The 20,355-nt window shown below is 40.7% G+C and overlaps 1 protein-coding gene across 2 annotated transcripts in view; it reads left to right on the plus strand.

Moving 5' to 3' along the window:
* Positions 1-19,598, plus strand: part of sox21b (SRY-box transcription factor 21b) — a 61,081-nt gene extending 41,483 nt beyond the window's left edge. The window contains exons 31-33 of one of the 2 annotated variants that reach the window (XM_063887483.1): positions 15,292-15,364; positions 17,318-17,660; positions 17,810-18,049. In XM_063887483.1, coding sequence (XP_063743553.1) covers positions 15,292-15,364; positions 17,318-17,490 — 246 coding nt within the window. In that variant the 3' untranslated portion in view covers positions 17,491-17,660; positions 17,810-18,049. Of the gene's footprint in view, positions 1-15,291; positions 15,365-17,317; positions 17,661-17,809 lie in introns of those variants that run through there. The other variant, XM_063887484.1, reaches the window with a different exon arrangement.
* The last annotated feature ends 757 nt before the right edge of the window (positions 19,599-20,355 follow it).

The raw sequence follows: 20,355 nt of genomic DNA on the forward strand, positions 1-20,355 counted from the left end.
GTCCAGCTTACATGCTAAAATCAGACTGACCTTCACCGTGTGCAGGCTTGTTATCACTGCGTAAGCAAGAACAAAACAGCTTGGAAATGGATGAATACATACAAAGAGAAATTCATAGCAAAGAAAGGTCAGGCGTACAACATTCAGTCAATCTTATTGCGAGTCAGGTAAGAGGGCAACTGGATTACCAATACCAAACTAGAGGACAGTTATGACAGAACATGTTGTATGTCACAACAATGAAATATTTCAAGTATAAGTTCTTTTGTTTGTTCCGCCATGTGGTCTTAACCATTGTTGACATTGTGTAGATCCTTGGATGCAATTTCACTGCTGCTGTTGAATCAGGGATTATATCCAACATAGCATCTGAAGGTAGAAGGGTTTTGTAATAAATTCATTTTTTCTAGTATGATTGCCAACAAACTAAACTATCTGTTCTTTTTATTTCTAAAAAAGCATTGACCGCCGGGGCATAGCCAATATGGAGGTTAATCCATTCTACTGTCTATACGATGGGATGCTTATGGAAGCATATTTGCTTAGGGCAGCCATGCAAATTATTACTTACTGCCCTGTAAGCTGATAACACAAATTAGATACCCATTAAAGTTGAACAATGTATATAGAATGAGAAAAGATTGCAAGTGATACCTGAAGGGATGCTTAAGTCGTATGGCACTAAAATATGCCTCATGCTTGCAAACTTCAAAAGTGGAGAGATGTTTATCCATGGGATTGGAAGATGCATAATAGTAATCTCATATGCACAGAGGCAGCTGCCAGGTGGAGGATAGCACACTGCATGTTTATGAATAGAAATCATTACAGGGACTGGGGAGCATACCGGCATGGACCAGTGACACAGAACTTTTTTATCATCTACCCAGCGTTAACTACAGCACTTAAAAAGTTTATGTGCTGAAATGTTAGCTAAGACATTAGTTGAGCTGTGGTCATTCTATGCTGTATTTGATCTGCTATTTGTGGGTTTTTTTTTCCTGCATGTATTTGCTTGTTGAAGAGATTAAATTGTGAAGAAACATTTGTAAAAGTCCCTCCAACTTTAAGTCCTGACCTGAATGTGGGTTGCAGTTGAGAACAACAGGGCTGTTAATTCGATCCTGCCACCTGAGGGGCCTGTGAAATCAGAAACATGCCAGCTTTAAACAGCAGCGCCACAACTCCACTGGGGCTCCACGTTCACTAGCCTCTCTTCGTATCAGATGAGCCACTTTAATTCATCTGCCAAACACCTCTCTGAGGGCGAATACAAATGTACAGCAGCGTTAAGAAGGTGGAAATGCTTGGTTTGTGGCGCGTTAGACTAGAGAGGAAGTGCTTCAGGCTGTTTTGGGAACCCCGGCTAATTCTACCTTTGACATGTCTGTTGTTGTCTTTGAGCCCCTTTCCCTTTCTGCTCCTCTGGCCAGCTGATAGTTAGGGATTCATCTTAAAACCTCCCCTTTGTCTGAGAGACCGTGGAGTCAGCAGTTATTCTTCAACTGACGACTTTCAATGCTTTGTGGTGAAAGAGATGAAGCTGAAACACAAAGGCAAATTAAGGGTACAAAAACACTCGCCATTGTCCCATTGTTGAGGGTCACAAATCGTCAAGTAAAAGCAACACAGCGTGGTTGAAATGTATTCGCCTCCATCCCTTTCCCCCCTCCCTCCGTTCTCCTCTCTTTATATTCATTAGATTCATTATAGGCCACAAAGGATTGCCAACAAAACAGCTTGTGATTTTAGTTGAATTCATCCCCCTCTGAGGCCTGCAGGGAAATTAAAGTAGGTGACTATCACTGGAGGGGGAGCAGGCTTGACACATCTGAAGCTTTCAGTGATGCTAATAGCCAAGCGTATCCAAAATACACAGGAGTTGACCTCAAACAGATTGTGGGGGTTTTAAATCATTAGTTTGCAAATTAAGCAAAAGTACATTGGTTCTATGGTAAAATCAGCCCACTCTGAACGTTTGATTAGTGTTTGTCAACTCCCCTTTCTCTTCATATTCCCCCGCCCACTTGCAATCCAGAAATTAATAAAGGAGACATAGCGACACTTTGGATGGAAATGCTTGCATCTCCAGCACCTGTTAAACAAATGCACTTAAGGCAGAAATCAAATTGCAGGCAGGTTTAAATTGGTGTAAAATCTTCATTTAGATGATGTCCCCAGGGCCTGCTTATTACTTGAGATGTATATAGCATTAGTTCTGCCTCGCAAATGTGCTGCACCATTCCACCTCAGTGAAATATGAAGAGGTTTGATAAAAACCTACAACAGATTCTCTCATTTAAAAAAAACTAAACCTTTTAAAGATTCATTAATTTAACTTGTGGCATGCAGCTCTGACATGCACAGAGTTCTGTGGCTGTGCCCTTGAGCGCTGTGTGTTATACGGTTGTAAGATGTTGCTGCTGCTCATCGGCAAAGGTCTCTGACAAGAAGTGCGCTGACAAATTAAAGTACCTCCAACGCTGAATACATCTCTTTGCATTGCAGATGTTAATTTTGACACATGTACTGATACTATAAAAAGCTACCAATGAGGGATTCTGTAAGATTCTTTGCACCTGTTGTTGTTGTTTTTTAAGTCCAAATTTGAAGTTGGTCACACTTGCTATTACATGTCATGTTGCCGTGAATGGCACACATCATAGTGAAGGCTGGAAGGAAACTACCACAAAGGCATTTCATTTGTAGCAGTTCCCCTATTGAGTATGTCTGTTTCAGTCACCAATCTGTTTTGTTCTTCGTCCTTTTCAATTTGTTTACATTTGGCCCCTACTGGAGAGGGACAGTCTATTGATTTATTGTCCCCGCTTCCTGAGAGTGCCGTTAAGAGCGCACAAGGCCCCCCCGTCTTCAGGCCCTGCTCTTACATTGTGTCGCTTGGTTGCTGGCTTCTGTTACAGAGACAGGCTAAGGAAAGGCCTTGCCCGAGCATCACAAGGACCCCACAAGAAAAAAAAGCTTGAGTCGCACATGGCCTGAGAGAGAGCGCGGCAGCACAATGTAGCTCCATCTGAATAGCAGACGTCGTGGGACATTTGCCTCCCACAGAGGGCTTTTTTTCTTCTGTGTTTTTAAACTGTTAGAATCTTTCACAAAACGTCCATTTCCTCATAAGAGACATTTTACTATACATGTATATAAATATGTATGTGTGTATATATTTATCATGTTTATTTATAGGCCCTATATATATTTGTATCTGAATATATATAAAAAATATATATCTTCTATTCATATTTCCTCATCCTGAATAATGAATTTAACGAACACATACCTCATTTTAGTTGGTATATATATATATATATATATATGTGTATGTATGTACACAGGCACAGACACATACTTTTTTCTCTTCTATCACGGTGGTTTGCATTCATGTTTTGTGACATCTCCTTTTGCAGATTGATATTTTTTATGAAAAGCGTCTGTCTGAAATTCTACAGAACAATTTATACGAGTCAAAAGAACCGTTTCAGATGAAAGTTGAAATGCTATTGTGAAATAGCCTTTCTCTCCTCCCGCTTGAAGATAAACAATTTCCCATGAATATATGGCTGGGGCCCCTATCTATCACAAAAATCAGAATGTGTCCCATACTGAGCCTATTGTAGTCTATTAAAAGAAATCCTTCCCTGTGGCAACCATTTTGCAGGTTTCAAGTAGATAAATGCCTTCCAAGAGGGATAAGAATGCATTTCTACAAAACTGCATTAAAGAGTAATGTTTGTCAACTACCCCGATAAAAACTTCACAGTCACAATTCTTTTTAGACGCGCGAATGCATTGGCAATGTGTAAAGCTGATTGGTCTGGGGAGGCTGCCTACAGGTTAGCAGGCCTCATTTCCAATCTCTGACAGCAATATGTGTCGCCGTGCGCTTCATCCAGATTGCTCATGTTCAACACAAACCATGGTCACTCTATATATGGAAATCTCTGTCTTCAGGGCGAAAAAAAATTAAAAAGGTGAGATTGGCACTTTAACCTCCATGCCCCCCTGAAAATATGTTTTAGTCTGATACATTATACTACTGCGAATTATTTATCAAGAAGATACAAGCTTGATATTTCAGAAAAATAATGAGATGTTGAGGTGGCAGCTGGAATGTTCTGGTCCAGTGAGCAGCATCTATGAATCGGGGGAAATGAAGTAAATATGGCTGGCTGGGACACGCCATGTGCAGAATGTGAAGGATCGGAGTGCAGCGTTTAGGCACTGACCAAAAACTTAAAATCTCTCCTTTGTGGCTGTCTTTTGCTCTTGTTTAGAATAGTAGGTACATAGTAGGCATGGTAGGCACCAAATGTAGCCGTGGAATACAACCAACATCCAGATTTAAACCAATTCGATGTGCATGAATTTAATCTTGAAAAAACCTTTTTGTCTTAATTTTGTAAATGCTTTGAGCGCCTGAACTGCGGATCAAAATCAAATGTGTCAGAAAAATGGTGATGGAACATTTATTTCCTGAAATAATGTCTCCTATTTGCAGTTATCAAACAGTTCAAAAGATAATACGTCCAACATGGTGTTTTGAATCCATCAGGCAAAACAAAACAAGTGTTGTGCTAAGTTGAATTGAAAGAGCCCACCTGTCGACACGCTGCTTTCAGAGAACAAGTCATCCAGTTGTTGTTCATACAAAGCGAGTGAAGAGAAGAAATCCATTCAAACATTCTGAATACAGTTGAAGTGTGTCTCTCCTCAGATGACTGTTATTTGTTAGAACAAAACAAAGAAAGGCTGCGTATTAATTCACTTCAGACCCTGTCAGTCATTGCTTTCACTCCTCTTTTAGTCCTCACGCTTTGAACACACGGCAATCAAGGTGAACCGTGACTTGTTGGATTTTTTTTCAAGGCAGCGAGTAAGATGTTTTTCTTCACAACCCATTTATACTCATACAATGTCTTTTAGAACCAAGGCGTGATGATTGTACACAAAATGACATTTTTCCAAGTCATGTGTTTGTACGTTTAAGTGACGTCATTCTGTTAATGCATATAAAATAACTAAGTATTCATTTTTGTATTTGTTTTAAACTGTAGAGACATCAGGCTTGTATTTAGAATATCACTTGTTGACTGAATTAAGTAAATCAAATGACAGGAGGGAAAAAAAGCTTTATTTCGGCGCCTTCACCCTCCTCACCCCAAACTCTCGTCTTTGTTTTGATTTATTTCATCCTCTCAGAACATCCCGTTGCTTTTCAGGGGCCCCTTTGTTCTTGGTGAAGGGGTCTTTTATTTGGGGGAAATTTTGCATCTCAGACCAGCGCTTTGCCTTAATGCAGATCTTCATTAATCTCCGGGGCCGCTGTGGGCTCTACAGCAGCCTGCCGTTTTGATGGGAATTGAATTTGATACCGTATTGTGGCTTTTATGGAAGCTAACAATGGCCTGTGTTCCTTTCTGTGTCTGTGCACAATCAGAGAGACCCAATTAAATAATTTGGTACAATAAAGGGGAACAAAAGGATACCCAGGCATACAGTGAGGGCTCCAACATTTGCATTCTACCTATTTCTGTATCATGTTAATTAATTTGCTTTGAAACCACGGGGGAAGGCACAATGGAAAACAGTGCAGCTCATTTCAAAGTATGTCTGAGGATGCTTTATATTCAGGTGACATGCTGAATCAACATTTTACAATAGCAGAATAAAAACATTTTTCTTCGCCCGAGACAATCAAAATGTGACTTTCTTTATTTGAATACAGTTTTCACTAATGAAAAGTGTACTTTATATGGGAAAGTCATTAATTCCAAATTCCCTTTTTTACTGTTTTGTTTAAATGTATAAAAAGCTATTTTGTAGCTCAGATAAATAATCCCTCTGGTTGAATAGAATAATTTTGCATCTAAAATGACTGTCACGATAACCTGCTCTTAATTAACAATGTGTGAATTGTGTGATATATAACTGCTTTTGTTGACGGTAATATGTCATATTCAATGAAGGGTAAATGAATTATCCACGAGTGGCCCGTGATAAGCGGTGATGGGACCCATATGGAGCTGTCAGTGGACCGCTGGTGGGCTCCCCTAGTCCAGCTGCTGTAATTGAAAGAAATGAGCCATGGAGCTGACACATTAGCAGTCTCCCCAGAGATGGACCACACAGCACACACACACACACACACACACACACACACACACACACACACACACACACACACACACACACACACACACATACACACACACATACACATACACATACACACATACACACACACACTTTATACATCATCTATACAGACTCTATCTCCCTGAAAGTAGAACCCAGACAATGTCAGCCGGGCTGCGCAGGACAGCGCCCTACTGTAAGTGAGACAGGGTGTAAGATTGGGTAGGTCTCCGTCTGGGTTAAGGGGATAATGAGAAACAGCCCTGCAGTGAGTTAATCAGCTCATCGCTCTCCCAGCACTGCCATTTATTTGCTGTTTATTCCCCAGCACAGTGCCCCCAGGGGGAGGCCTGTCTGTGAGGCAGCACCTGCAGCTTCCCCGACGCTTGATTTAGTGCTGTAAATGCTGCTTGTGGGCCAGATTACACTGGACAGTGATCAAACCTTATTTGCACTCTGATTAGACAAACTGCTCCCTGCACTGACCAGGCTGAAGCAATTCTCCTTAAGCAATTTTATACTGCTGCCCTGCGTAAAAATGATTAACACTGCCTGGATAAATGTGGCGGAAATTCACTACAGCCATATTCCTGCATAGCCTTGATTCTGAACCAGTTGTCATCCTCCTGCTGCTATAGACCAACTATTATAAATATTATAATAACAGCTATGAAAAGGTATAAGATATTCATGAATGCCTTTTTATTGTAATTAGACAACTCACACTCTTTCTACCAATGTTCACATCAGTGTGAAAAGACTCGCCATTTCTTCAATGCATATTTCCTTAGGTTCGGCTTAGGTATGTTCTGCTGATTCCGTGTTTATGATTTACAACAAAAAAATTACCTCTTAATACACTATATAGACAAAAGTATTGGGACACCTACACATTACACCTATAGGAGCTTTTATGACACCCCATTCCAAATTGTTAGGCGTGAATAAGATGTTGGTCCCCCCCCTTTGCAGCTATAACAGCTTCCACTATTTTGGGAAGGCTTTCTACAAGATTTTGGAGTGTATCTGTGGGAATTTTTGCCCATTCATTAAGAAGAGCATTTGTGAGGTCAGGCACTGATGTTGGACGAGAGGGCCTGGCTCGCAGTCTCCATTCTATTTCATCCCAAAGGTGTTCAATGGGTTGAGGTGCGGGCTTTGTGCGGGCCAGTCAAGTTCTTCCACACCAAACTCATCCAACCATACCTTTATGGACCTTGCTTTGTGCGCTGGGGCACAGTCATGCTGGAAAAGAAAAGGGCCTTCCCCAAACTGTTTCCACAAAGTTGGAAGCATATAATTGTCCAGAATGATTTGGTAAGATGAAGCATTAAGATTCCCCTTCACTGGAACTAAGGGGCCTAGGCCAACCCCAGAAAAAACATCCCATAGCATTATCCCTCCTCCACCAAACTTTACAGTTGGCACAATGCAGTCAGGCAGGTAACGTTCGCCTGGCATTCGCCAAACCCAGACTTGATGCTGATGTAAATGCCAGAGCTGGTTTGGAAATTTGCAGTTATTGAGTCAGCAGAGCTTTGGCCACTTTTATGCACTATGCGCCTCAGCACTCAGCGACCCCACTCTGTAACTTTATGTGGTCTGCCACTTCGTGGTTGAGTTGCTGTGTTCCCTAAACATTTCCACTTTGAATATAGGAGAGAAGAAATTTCACAGACTGACCTGTTGCAACGGTGGCATCCTATTACAGTATCACGTTCGAATTCAGTGAGCTCTTAAGAATGACCCATTCCTTCACAAATGTTTGTAAAGGCAGACTGCATGGATAGGTGCTTAATGTTATACACCTGTGGCAATAGGACTGAATGAAACACCTGAATTCAATGATTAAGAGTGTCCTAATACTTTTGTCTACATAGTGTATCTCGCAGTTTACTTGATGTGATCTCACAGTTTGCCGTCTGAAGATTAAATGAATTGTTAGTCTTAAACATGGAACTTGTTTATTTCCAGTGCTACTTTGAATTGGGCCTTGAAGATTCACAGAAGATATATAATATGTAAAATCAGAAAAAATAATACAGAAGACGATGTAAAGTACGTACAGGCTAGACAAACACCAGATTAAAAGGTACTTTAGCCTGGGAAACACAATTCACTACAAAGTGAACTAGTGTTCACAAAGGTGATTAATATGAGGTTAAACACCAATTTACTGGCTTTAGGACAGAAGTCTACAGTATGAATTCAAAGCAACCTTACACAACCAACAAAGTCCCTATGAGCAATATTATCTGCCTTAATGTAATATTATTATTATATTTAAAAATGTTCTACTTTTTTCATCTACCCCCTGTGCAACCTATGTACTGTATATGCACACATTTGCACGCATGCAAACACTCTTAAGAGCAGACAAAACATCTGTAACCTTCAAACATATTGTGCATTCAGAGTAGAAAGCACTGCAGCTCGGTCATTGTACAGCAGATTTTCATGCTTTAGTCCTACACAAAGCCTGCTCTTTCTATCAAATGATCAGGCCATCTTAAATGTTGCTGCTGAGACTGAATAGGTACGTATGTAGTGCATTGGCAAGGTCTCTTTTCTTTTATCTACTTCTGCAAAGGCTAGTAAAGTCTTAATGAAACCGTTTTCTGATATGCTCTCTTTACCCTGATCCTCCCCCACATGCCTTTCTTTCATTTTCTCTAGTATTTATTACCATAACCCTGATGCAAGCCCCATTTAGAATTGGGCATGAGTGACTGGACAGCATATTGAGGCAAAGGGAAATTATTTTGAAGAACATGTATACAGTATAAACAGCTGAAAAGAATAGAGGGCAATGCTCATAATGGCATCTGAAAGCTTTCATTTTTTCCCTCATTGTCTCTCCTTCCTTCTCTAAACAGCTTTCCTTTTTCAGCTATCAGAGCAAAGTTCTTAGAGAGAAAATGAAGTGCATTCATGCATCCTGAAAGAGGCTTTTAAGGTTGAGTACAGCTCAAACAAAAACCAAGGTGAGCCACAGCTGGACCAGTATGACTCAATGTTTATAACCTTGCCGTGCAGAATTCAAGAATGCTGAGGGATTGAATGAAGCTTATCCAATCCACAATGCTGGGAATCTTATTGGTATTCGTTATCATGTGTTTCTGGATAATTAAACTCAGCATTCAAAGCTGCAAACTATAGCTGTTGAAATTGAGTTGGAAAACTGACAATGGAAGAACTTTCTTTTTTGGGAGAAATCATTCTATAGAATAGTATTATTATTGATTAAGAGTGTGCAAAAGATATGCATCTTGAAGATGAATGTACAGCTGCGATAAGATACAAAGAGTATTTTTCTTAGTTGTCAGGCCCCCTCCCATCGCTCCAAGCCCTTTTCTCTCTTCATTTTGCTAACTGGTGCTCAAAGCCTCTCCTCCGCTGACCAAGCATCAGCTTCCCTGTGCTGATAAATGGGCTTCTTTGAATTGATGGCAGGCTGGAGGAAAAAGAGATAATCCTAGATAATGTGGACACAGTTTTCATTTCTTGTCACCCAATTAAACTGCAATTATCCCAAGTGCAGGAGAGGAGAAAAGTGGAAAGAATGGCCCAAGAATGGGAGAGCGAGGCTCCCTGGGACACTCTCTACCAGACACATTAGCCCAGATTTGCTCCATCCTGATAAAAGAGACCCATTTCTTGCACTTGGCAGTGCACAGCGAGTGGCAGACCAGCTGCAACCTGGGGTTTAGAAAAGAATGCCTGTGCAATGTTTGTGCCATGCCTCAAAGTGGCTGGGAAGAAAAAGATCAAAATGTATACAGGTTGTCGCCCTATTAAAGTACTATGGCTTTTGTATGGCACTCCATGTGTCTTTAGCTGAGGACATCAAGGTTTTATCCCTTAACAGCCCATATAGATTTTTTTGATTATTATTATGCAAATGTCTAAGACACATTGTCGGAGAGAACAAGTGTGTATTTTGTGAAACCTTTGTCATCACTGACTGATCAATGTAAGAACCCTGGAGCTGACTACACAGGGGTTCGAAGACCTTCAAACAAGCCCTTAGCATATCCAAAAGTGCTTTGACCGAGAGCTTGTGTGCACCTACTGTTCCCTAAAAGAATCGACCACTGCTCTAAAAAAAGGGACGCTTCCTCCATGAATTGTTTCCCTCCAGATGAATCAAGGCTGAGTGAACCTCTCCCTTGGCACAAAATCTAAGAAGTAAATTAATGTCTTTTGTAATTACTGTTCTTCTTGGTAATTATCACACTGGACAATTTATGGATTAACATATTGATTTCACTTGACCCCTGGCAAAGCTTAATTTGGACTGAGAAGATACTTTTGGCTTGTGCTGCCAAATAGCCCTCAGGGCCCCCACTGGAGCTTTGCTCTTCAGGCGTGTCACAGCATCTTTAGCAAACGTCCCATGGGATGATGATCATACTCACAAAGGGTCACAAAGGGTTGGCTATCTATTCAGAATATTGCTCTGCACGGGGATTGACTTTAGCCCAACATTAAAAAAAAACCTGGACAAGTGAAAACTGAGAGGAGCATTCGCAAGAGTAATTCATTAATCTTCACGCAGCCGATTAGTGCTTTGAAGTCTTTGATTTTGAAAAGCTGTGCTCAGCCTTGTACTATCCCTCCCCTCACAGGCTGTTTAGATAAACATTGGAAATAAACAGATTAGTTTAAATCATTAGGCGAACATCTTAACACACCAACACAGGCTGCATGTTCTTGCAACACTGATAAGTGCAACCTCTCTGCAATGGCATCTAATGATGTTGTCGCGTGTGCTGTGTGCACAGAATCAGTGTTGGTGGCAGTAATGCATTGCTGATTATGGAGAGGGGAAAATACTCTGTCAAAATATGGTCAATATTTCCTATAAGTGCTCCCGCTGCTCTGCATGAGTAATGGCCTGATTAAGCGGGCAACACGAGAGAGGCTAGTGTGAATGCAGCCTCTCCACTGCTGTGTCCATCAAATAATGAGATCACCTGAGACAGCCACTGTCACTGCCCCCCCTCCTTCCCGCCCACCCCCAAACAGGACGTGCTGACAGGACACTTGCCCTCTCATTGATCAAATTGTCATTCACCCCGGTGCTTAGAAAACACATGTACACACACACACACACACACACACACACACACACACACACACACACACACACACCTACCTGTTCAGATTCAAGCAAAAATCCAAATTGCAGTGCACATATGGCTAATTTCTTCCCGGGGTATGTGTCGCTTCTAATGAACTCTTACACCAGATGTTGGACTGGCCTTAGTTCTTGTCCCAGAGGTATGTCAGACAACACTGCATTAAAGGACTCACCTAGAGAGATGTGACATTGAGGTGCAACAATGAGCCATCTGCAGAAATTCACTTATTTCAGTCTTTTGAAAAGTGAGACTTTTTCTCTCTCTCTCTTTCTCTCAATGACATGGTTATTATCTTGGTCACTTAATCTCCTCAAATAAGATTGATTTGTCCTTTCAGGCTGTGTTAGAGTGCCTCTGTCAGAAGGCGCTCAGGCCATGGGAACCATAGAGTTCCAATGCATCCTCACAATTTTCCCATTTGATGGAGGTCACAGTCACTCAGGCTGCTTCTTTGACATACTGATGAGTAGAGGCACAAAGGCCCTTTCATTGTTACAAGTGATAGAGAAGATCACGGCTTTACGCACAATACACGACAGGAAGAGATGCAGGGGTTGTGAATGTGTCATGCAAATGCAGACAAGCACCCTGAATTGTCAGATAATTGCATACTTAGATAATAATAATAATAATAATCAACTGGCAATTATGGCGCGATTGTTTTAAACATTTAACACTTTATTCTTATTCTCTGATTGTTTTCGAGGCAAAATAAACACGTGTAGAAGTGAGTGAAGAAGTAAGAAACAGTCCAAACACAAATCTAAATGCTTTACTTGTTTTCAATATTCTTAAGATATCTCAACTATGCTTGTCTTTTCAATTATTGCCTACTAAATTCCCCAAACTATTCAGAACACATCAACGCAAGAAGTCTTTGCTAAGAGCGGCATTTTGGTCATAAAGCCAAGGTCACTGTTCTGGTAAAGCTTATTAAATTATTTGGTTTTTACAAAAAAGCACTATACTGGCTACTTTTATACAAGAGTGTTCAATGTTGTCGACAATGTTAAAGATTAACAAGTCACCCTCTGGATTTTTTTTCAGCTCTGAAGGACGATGGCACACTATGAAAGACCAAATAGCATGTTGCTGCGTTGCCACGGGTTCAAGGAGATTGGATCACTTTTTGTTTGTGAAGCGGCCTCAATTCAGCTTCAACATAAAGAGCGAGAGACTAGGAGAGGACTGAGAGAGAGCAGTCTTTGTGGTGTTGAAGGGAAAAGGTGGATCAAAAATTGCCTTGGTGCATCAGTTTTCTCTGATCCCAACTGGAACTATAAATGTATCTGAGAGATGAGCTATCTGTGGCGGCTGTGCCACAAGCAGGCCTTTTCTTCCCTCTGTCCCTATGATGAGTTAGCAGGACCTGGAGTGATAAAGCTGATAGAAGGGCTGCTATCAGGTGGCAGTCTGGGTAATTACAACTCTCTATTTGGGGCTTTGCAGAGATGCTGTGGCGATAAGGGGACTATAATGAGGAAGAAAGGCCGAGCGATAATGTATCCGCTAAATGGTTCAAAATAGTCTATCATGGGAAAAGTCATCTCAGTGCCTGGAGGAAAACAAGTATCTTTGGGATAAACCACAGGGCTCTGCGACGGAAAATATTAGGAAGGTTTAAACCAAACAAATGCCCTGTGGGGGGTAGCATTAATCAGAGTTCAAAAATCAGACTTTTCACAAAGGGTAGGATAGGCTGTTTTTTTTAATGATCGAGGAAGTCGTTTGATTGCCGCTGCTGTTTTGTTTGCCCCTCAGGGTGCGGAGGTATTCTGCAGTGTGAGATTACATATAATACTTTGACAAGCGGTGGTTTAAAGATGAAGGTCTTATCAACCTTGCGGACTCCACATCCTTCTGTGTAGCCATTCTCCCTCCATAATGTGCTTTCAAAGTTTGTTGTATCTGTCAGTTCAGGTCCTCGAAGATTGAACTGACAATCACTCCTCTTTCTTTCCTCTTTACCATCATTCAAGCATACACACACCTACACACACACCTACACACACACACACACACACACACACACACACACACACACACACACACACACACACACACACACACACACACACACACACACACACACACACACACACACACACACACACACACACACACACACACACAATATCCTCAGGGCCATTTGCCTGTTCGTCTTTAATTCACAGCGCAGTGTGGCTGTTTTATTGTGAATTACAGATTCCCTCACTGGGATCATGACCACTATCAATAGTATTTTCACTAATGTGATTAACTTAATACTGTGCTCTATGAGAGGATTATTTCTCAATTCCTCTTGATATGCGTAATATTTAGGTTGTGGTTGAGTAAATATTTTGGTTCTTCACCAAAATAATTCCCACTGAGACAAAGACACGAAAGTCTGCCCTAAGGAGCAATAAAGACTGTATAATTAGAATGATTAACAAACTGCACAACTAATTTGGCACTTATTGAATATATTTTGAGAACACAACGTTCAAAATAGGTCACATATTTAAGCCACAAAAAAATATCAACTTTATTCACATTAATTATGTATTTATTCAGACATCCAGTGTGACTCATTTGAGGTGATGCTGGAGTCGGCATTGTTTCTTTACCAATCCGATCATTACATTGCCTTGCACTTAAGCATATTTTCTACATATTGTGGAAGCTGTAAAGAAACCTCATTAGACAAAATGACTTCTAATCTAAATGCAATCATCTTTAAATAGTAATCAATTGGATCCCTTACAACGCTAAACTGTTTGTCATTACGACTTTATCAAAGGCTCACTTGAGATAAGATTTTGCAGCTAATGGCGTGTGATAGTGACAAAGTGACTTTGAATGCTCTCCCCATCATGCAGGAAACACTTTCATCTCTGTGTAGCATTTTTGTTTTGCTTTAAAATGCATTCACAATTTTTAGATGTTGTTCCTCTTTCAAAAAGGTCTTTGATATGAATATATTTGTCCCAAGTTTCCGCAATTTAGATTATCCAATGATAAATAAAATAGGCTACATCATAAAGAAAAAATAATTAACTGAAAATAAACAGTTATTATGTAGCAAACAATATTATATTTCTTGCTCCTCAAAGCATCAGTATACGCGTCAATGTTATAATTTGTTTTTAGCTAAATTAATCAAATATTTCGGATCCAGATTTGTGTATTTATCTGCAGGATTAATCCTTAATCTTAAAATCAGGTGTAGAAAATAGAGCAATCGGCTCGCTTTCTATAAGGATTATTGGAAATCCTCAGATGAAAATTAGATACCATTTTACAGAGAGGTGTATTCATTGCTTCTGCTTTGGCACCGGCCTGCATTGGAGCAGCAATATATCTGAAAAGGAAGGGGAAGATCCGGGCAGAGCTGTGATCAGACAAGCATAAAGAAACCACATCAGGTACACAATCAGGACCCCTCCCTCTCCCTTTCTTCAAACCTCCCCGATAATGAGCAAACTTTCATGTGGTTGTAAATACTCCCCACTCTTTGGGGTTTGAAGTGGCAAACAGAAGATATTGTTGTTTATCCAGCTCACTTTTTTTTTAACCAGTCAAAGAAAAGCCATCTGATAGGAGGAGGTCAACTTGTGTTCCCCTGAAATCAATTTATTTGAAGACTTGATTCCCCTCCCACCACCTCCAAGAGAATAACAGTAAACACTTTGGAAAAGAAAAATGAGGTAGAGTACACATCCTACACTAATCTTTGTAGATGAGGTCTGTATATGCGGCCCGGATTATCCAGGGATCCTCATCAACTCTCTCTATAATTTGTTGTGCTTTCTCCCAGAGTTAGTGGAGTGTTGAGCAGAATAAACTGTTTGGTGCTATCATGAAGGTTGTTGCACCTCCAGGGGCTCCTATTTCAGAGTGATGGCTTTAGCACTTTAGAGTGAACTGTGTGCGATCTCTCCGGGTAGGAATATGTCCCCATGGGCTTGTTGTTGCTGCTGTCTGCCTTCTATTTGCATGATATTTTTCTATTCAGTCTTATCATCAGTGTGCTGTGAGGTGGGAGTGCTGGCTCCGTCTCAGAGGCTGGACCCGGTCTTTATCGGCAGGTAATTCTGCGACTCTCACTAACTCATCTTGAATTATTTAAGTGTTATTTCCAGGACCAAGGCTGAGGTAAAAGAGGGGGGAAAACACAGACTGTTGGTGTTATTTATCTTCTCTTTTTTCTTTTCTTTAAATCAGATCTTCATTACATTACTTAACTGAGTAAATTATTGTTTTTTCTCAGCCTGCAAAATAACAAGCTGTTTTGTAGAATACATACAACGAATCTTGATATTTTGATGAGTAGAAAACGATCTGCATGGCTGCACCTGCTCCCGTTACTATACAGGCTCAAAATAGGCCCTGCATTGGATGAAAACATAACACGTTATTAATTTTTTTTTAAATGGCATACGTTATGTAGCGAGTTATTTCCCTACATTGTCAAACAATAATAAACAATAAAAATAAATTAAATAAAATGCAGAGAAGAGTAAAAAGCATGAACTCTTTAGTGATAAGCATGTGTGCACACTGAATTGCACACCTTTATTGTCAGCTCCCGATAAGAACTTTCCACCGTAACTTATTCATATAATTCATAGCAATTTTTGCCCGTTTGTGTCATGAGAGGCTTGTGCTCGTGCGGAGTGAGTGGAGCGCTTCATTGCAGTAATGTTATCGAGGTGAATGACAAGCCGACAAAAGGGGCGCACGGTGTTGAGAGATGCTGTGACTCAGTTTAGTTTAGCAGCAGGTTTGTCTCTCATCTTGTCCTCTTGGCGCGGATCATTCTCACTTTGTCAGGTTTCCTACTTGAGACAAAAGAGCGATCCCTCAGTGAGCTTTTTCTGAACTGGAATAAAACAATCATAATACTTGTTAACAGAACATTTAAAACAAACTCAAACTGCAGCAATTAAGGGCGCTGTCTCTCAGAAATTGCGCATCACTTTTGGATAGGTCGTCGTCATCACTCAACTTTCACACGTCCAATAATATGCTTGTTAAAATATAAAAATTCATTATTTGTACAATATGTGTTATGTTATTATAATAATAATTATAATAATAACAATTCAACATTGTGTGTTGTATAAACTGTCCTTAGATTAGGCTAATCCGTTAAATAACAACAGTAAACCTGCAGTACATTTAATTTGACATCCATTTATATCCTAATTTAAACGCTCGACCTAAAGCCTAATTCCTCATTTATAATATTGTTCGATACAGCCCTTCTCTATTTCCTTTTTTGTACATATATAATTGTGTACAACGGGGAAGGTGCAAGAACAAACCACTTAAACCTACAATTTACTCAACAAGTCCCGCAGATAACTGTAATTGCTTAGTTGAATATTCGACAACCTAATTTCAGTTGTCGATTCGCTGCCCTTGGGAAAGTCCTTTGAAGTGAAAGTGAAAAGGGGGATTTCAGGAAAGTAATTAATTTCACCAAGCGCGATTAGAAACACTTCAGACCTCCTCAGCATTTGAGTATTTATGACAAATGCCACAATATCAGAAAATTAAAGAAGACATTCTTTACCTCTTACACACTACGTTGTGCCGCGAATGGATGAGGGAAGAGACAGGCAGAGGGTGAGCGGTGTGGATGAAAGGTGAGAAAGTGGAGTGACACCAGATTGTCAAGTTAACAAATGAAACAGGCGAAGAGGCTAATGGGCGTGTAATGATAAATGTTGTAAATAAAGGAGTGTTCAATCAAGTGTTTGATGGCTCAGATTCAATGTAAGTTGAACTTCAACAACATGCACCTGTCTGCTGCATTCACTGTCAGTGTGTTAGTGAAAGGCTCATACATGCTGCCACCCTCAGGTATGTCAGGTGCACCCGTCTCTTAAGTTTAAAAAAAAGTTAATTACTCTGATTAAACTGAACGATTCCAATATGACAAGTTGCTCATTAGCTTAATTGATCTAGAATATGAAGCTAATGAGTTTATAAGTTAAGGTATATAATAACACAAGATGCGTTTCCCGTTCAAACAGGGTGGGATTTTTCAAAAACCATTCAGCAAGTCGTCTGCGTTCCATGTGCCAACTGCGCATGCGCCAGTGGTACTTTCACTACCTGCCACACAATCCTGTATTTCACATGGGGCAAGCGGGAGTTCTCATCCATTCGCGTAAACGCAGCTGCTGAGTGGTGGGTGGAAGTCTGAGGCCACGGAAAGAAAACAAGACAGCGTTTTTTTTCTCCTTCTCTTGCTAAAGGCGTATCAACGATGGAAGCCACTATGGAGCAGAAAACATAAGTTGAGCTTTCGTAAGGACGCTGCCATTTGTACTTTACTGAAGATATTCATCGGTGGGATGAAGAACTGAAGTTTAAGTAAGTAGCCAAAACAGGAGTTTCACTTGTTGTAAAATGTAAATGAATACAACTGTATTTCTCAACTTTTTAATGAGTTTTGTGTTTAGTTTTGTTCAGATTTCGCAAGGTGTGTATACTTAAATTTATTTTCCATGTTATTATTTCAGATAGAGTTTGTGCCAACATGTCTAAACCAATGGATCACGTCAAACGCCCGATGAATGCTTTCATGGTCTGGTCCAGAGCCCAGCGCAGAAAAATGGCTCAGGAGAACCCGAAAATGCACAACTCCGAGATCAGCAAGAGATTAGGAGCGGAGTGGAAACTTCTCACCGAGTCTGAGAAGAGGCCATTCATCGACGAAGCCAAACGACTGCGAGCGATGCACATGAAGGAACACCCAGACTATAAATACAGACCGAGGCGGAAGCCCAAGACTCTGATGAAAAAAGATAAGTTTTCTTTCCCTGTGCCCTACAACCTCGGGGAGCACGACGCACTGAAAGTGAACGGGCTTTCCGGATCACTTTCCGAGTCCATCATGGGACACCCGGACAAGGCAGCAGCGGCAGCGGCGGCCGCAGCGGCGAGGGTGTTCTTCAACCCGTCCATGGCAAACCCTTATTCCTTTTTCGACCTGGGATCCAAGATGACTGAGCTTTCCCCGCATTCGTTTCCGTACGCGTCTCCGCTGGGCTACCCGCCGGGAAGCGCCGCGGCTTTCGGGACTGGCGTTGGTGGTGGGGCGCATACCCACACTCACTCACACCCGTCCCCGGGAAACCCAGGCTACATGATCCCTTGTAACTGTACGGGCTGGCCCACAACAGGACTTCAGCCGCCCTTAGCATACATCTTGCTCCCCGGGATGGGAAAACCTCAACTTGAACCGTACCCTGCATATGCTGCAGCATTATGATAAGGCCCGCGTTGGACTTCTGAGAAAATGAAATGTGAAAACAAAAACAAACTAAAAAAAAAAAGCTATTCATGCAAGAGTTTTATTATGCATGCACAAACCTTGTACATGTGATGAAGTGCTCGTCGTCTCAGATATCACATGTGTATGTATATTGATTAATGCCTTTATCTAAGGTACTGCTTATTTAGAGAACTCTCTAATCTATTATTACCCAGTCATCACCTCTCACAGCCCAGAGGGGAAGGACTAAAGGGTGGCAGAAGTGCAAACGTTTGAGGAAAGGGTACAGAGCATTTTGTGAAAACCCATTTTGAAAGGTACACCATTTGATTTCTATTTTTTGCAAGTTGCACCTGCTTTGCCTAACCTGTTGGAATCAAGGGCAGCATAAACACTGATCATATCCACAGTTCTCAGATAAATTGAGGATAATGGGTTTTAATTAATGGATCAGGGAGGATTTATCACAACATTTCTCCCGTCCTGAACGACTGTAAATGTGTACAGATAAAAATGACTCTAGTTTATTTGCCGTTATAGGCTTAGTGTTTGAGATAGGGCCAGGAACCTACGCATTTCACTAGAAGTGCTGTGTATATTTTGAGTTTTTAAACCGTTTTATAGATGTCTGTAATATTTATTGTTTAGTGGAATCTATGGTGACCCAGACAATTTTAAAAAGGACACAACTAGTTCTGTAATATTTGCACATGAAACGTTGAGGATGTAATTTATTTTCAATGGGATATTCAATTTCAGTGGGTTTGATTTATTACACTTTTTTTTCACTTCAAACTGTAAAAAAGTTACAATTTAAATGCAAGGGGAAGTTTGTTCAAGGGGTTCACCATTTGTTGATCATCACCCACCCACCCCTCGTATCATGTGCAGCAGAAAAAAAAACTTTTTAACTAACTCTTATGGAATTTGTATGTTTTGTGTTTTCTTTAACCTCCGTTATGTACTTCAACCTATTGCTACTGTTCACTTGTTGAGCAAAGGACTACAATAAAGCCTATTCGGATTAAACGGAAGGGAATCGCAGCTGTAGTTCTTGATGAGATGAACAAGATGGTTATCTTTTCTTTTCCTGCTCCTGCTCCTCAGTCCAGGTGAAGTGTAAGGTATCCTCAACAGGCAGCTTTTGTCCGCGCTTTGAATGGCAATACTGGGGGGAAATCTAAATCAGCCCATTGTAATCAAGAGCCAAAACCTTATTTATCACAATTTTAATCGTGAATAGGAGGGAAGATAAAACTGTGTAGTACTCGGAGCTTTCTTTTCCCATGCAAGGTGAAAAAAGAGAAAAGCTGCTTTTAAGCTGCAGAACAAGCTCGTCTTTGAGGCTTTAAAAAAACCCTGAGCTGAGTGTGTGTGCGCACCCAAGTCTGAAAAGAAAAACAAAGTTCATTTAATATGAATTGAAGGGACACGCTCTTGGAAAAAAAACATGTTGATCACCTGTCCTAAAGAGTGCACGATCTCACGGGCGCGTGCATGTAGGAGACGTGTATATAGTTGGGTGCTCTAAATGTAATTTCGTATTAGATCTATAACTTGTATTGTTGTTTAAGCAAACTGCCCATCCTATGTTACACTGAAAGATTAATTCATAAGGATCAGAGCGATTATGCAAAACTAATTTGGACAGTCCAGGGATAATTATCTCCGTCACGGTTAATTAAACCCTTTCACCACTCTGTTCTCCATTGTAACACCCCGATCACTTCTCTCCACGGAACTTCCTTCTTGGCCCCGAAAATAACGCGCAAGTGACCTTGTGTTTCATTT

The sequence above is a fragment of the Eleginops maclovinus genome, chromosome 7 (genome assembly GCF_036324505.1).
Source record: "Eleginops maclovinus isolate JMC-PN-2008 ecotype Puerto Natales chromosome 7, JC_Emac_rtc_rv5, whole genome shotgun sequence".
Taxonomy (NCBI): domain Eukaryota; kingdom Metazoa; phylum Chordata; class Actinopteri; order Perciformes; family Eleginopidae; genus Eleginops; species Eleginops maclovinus.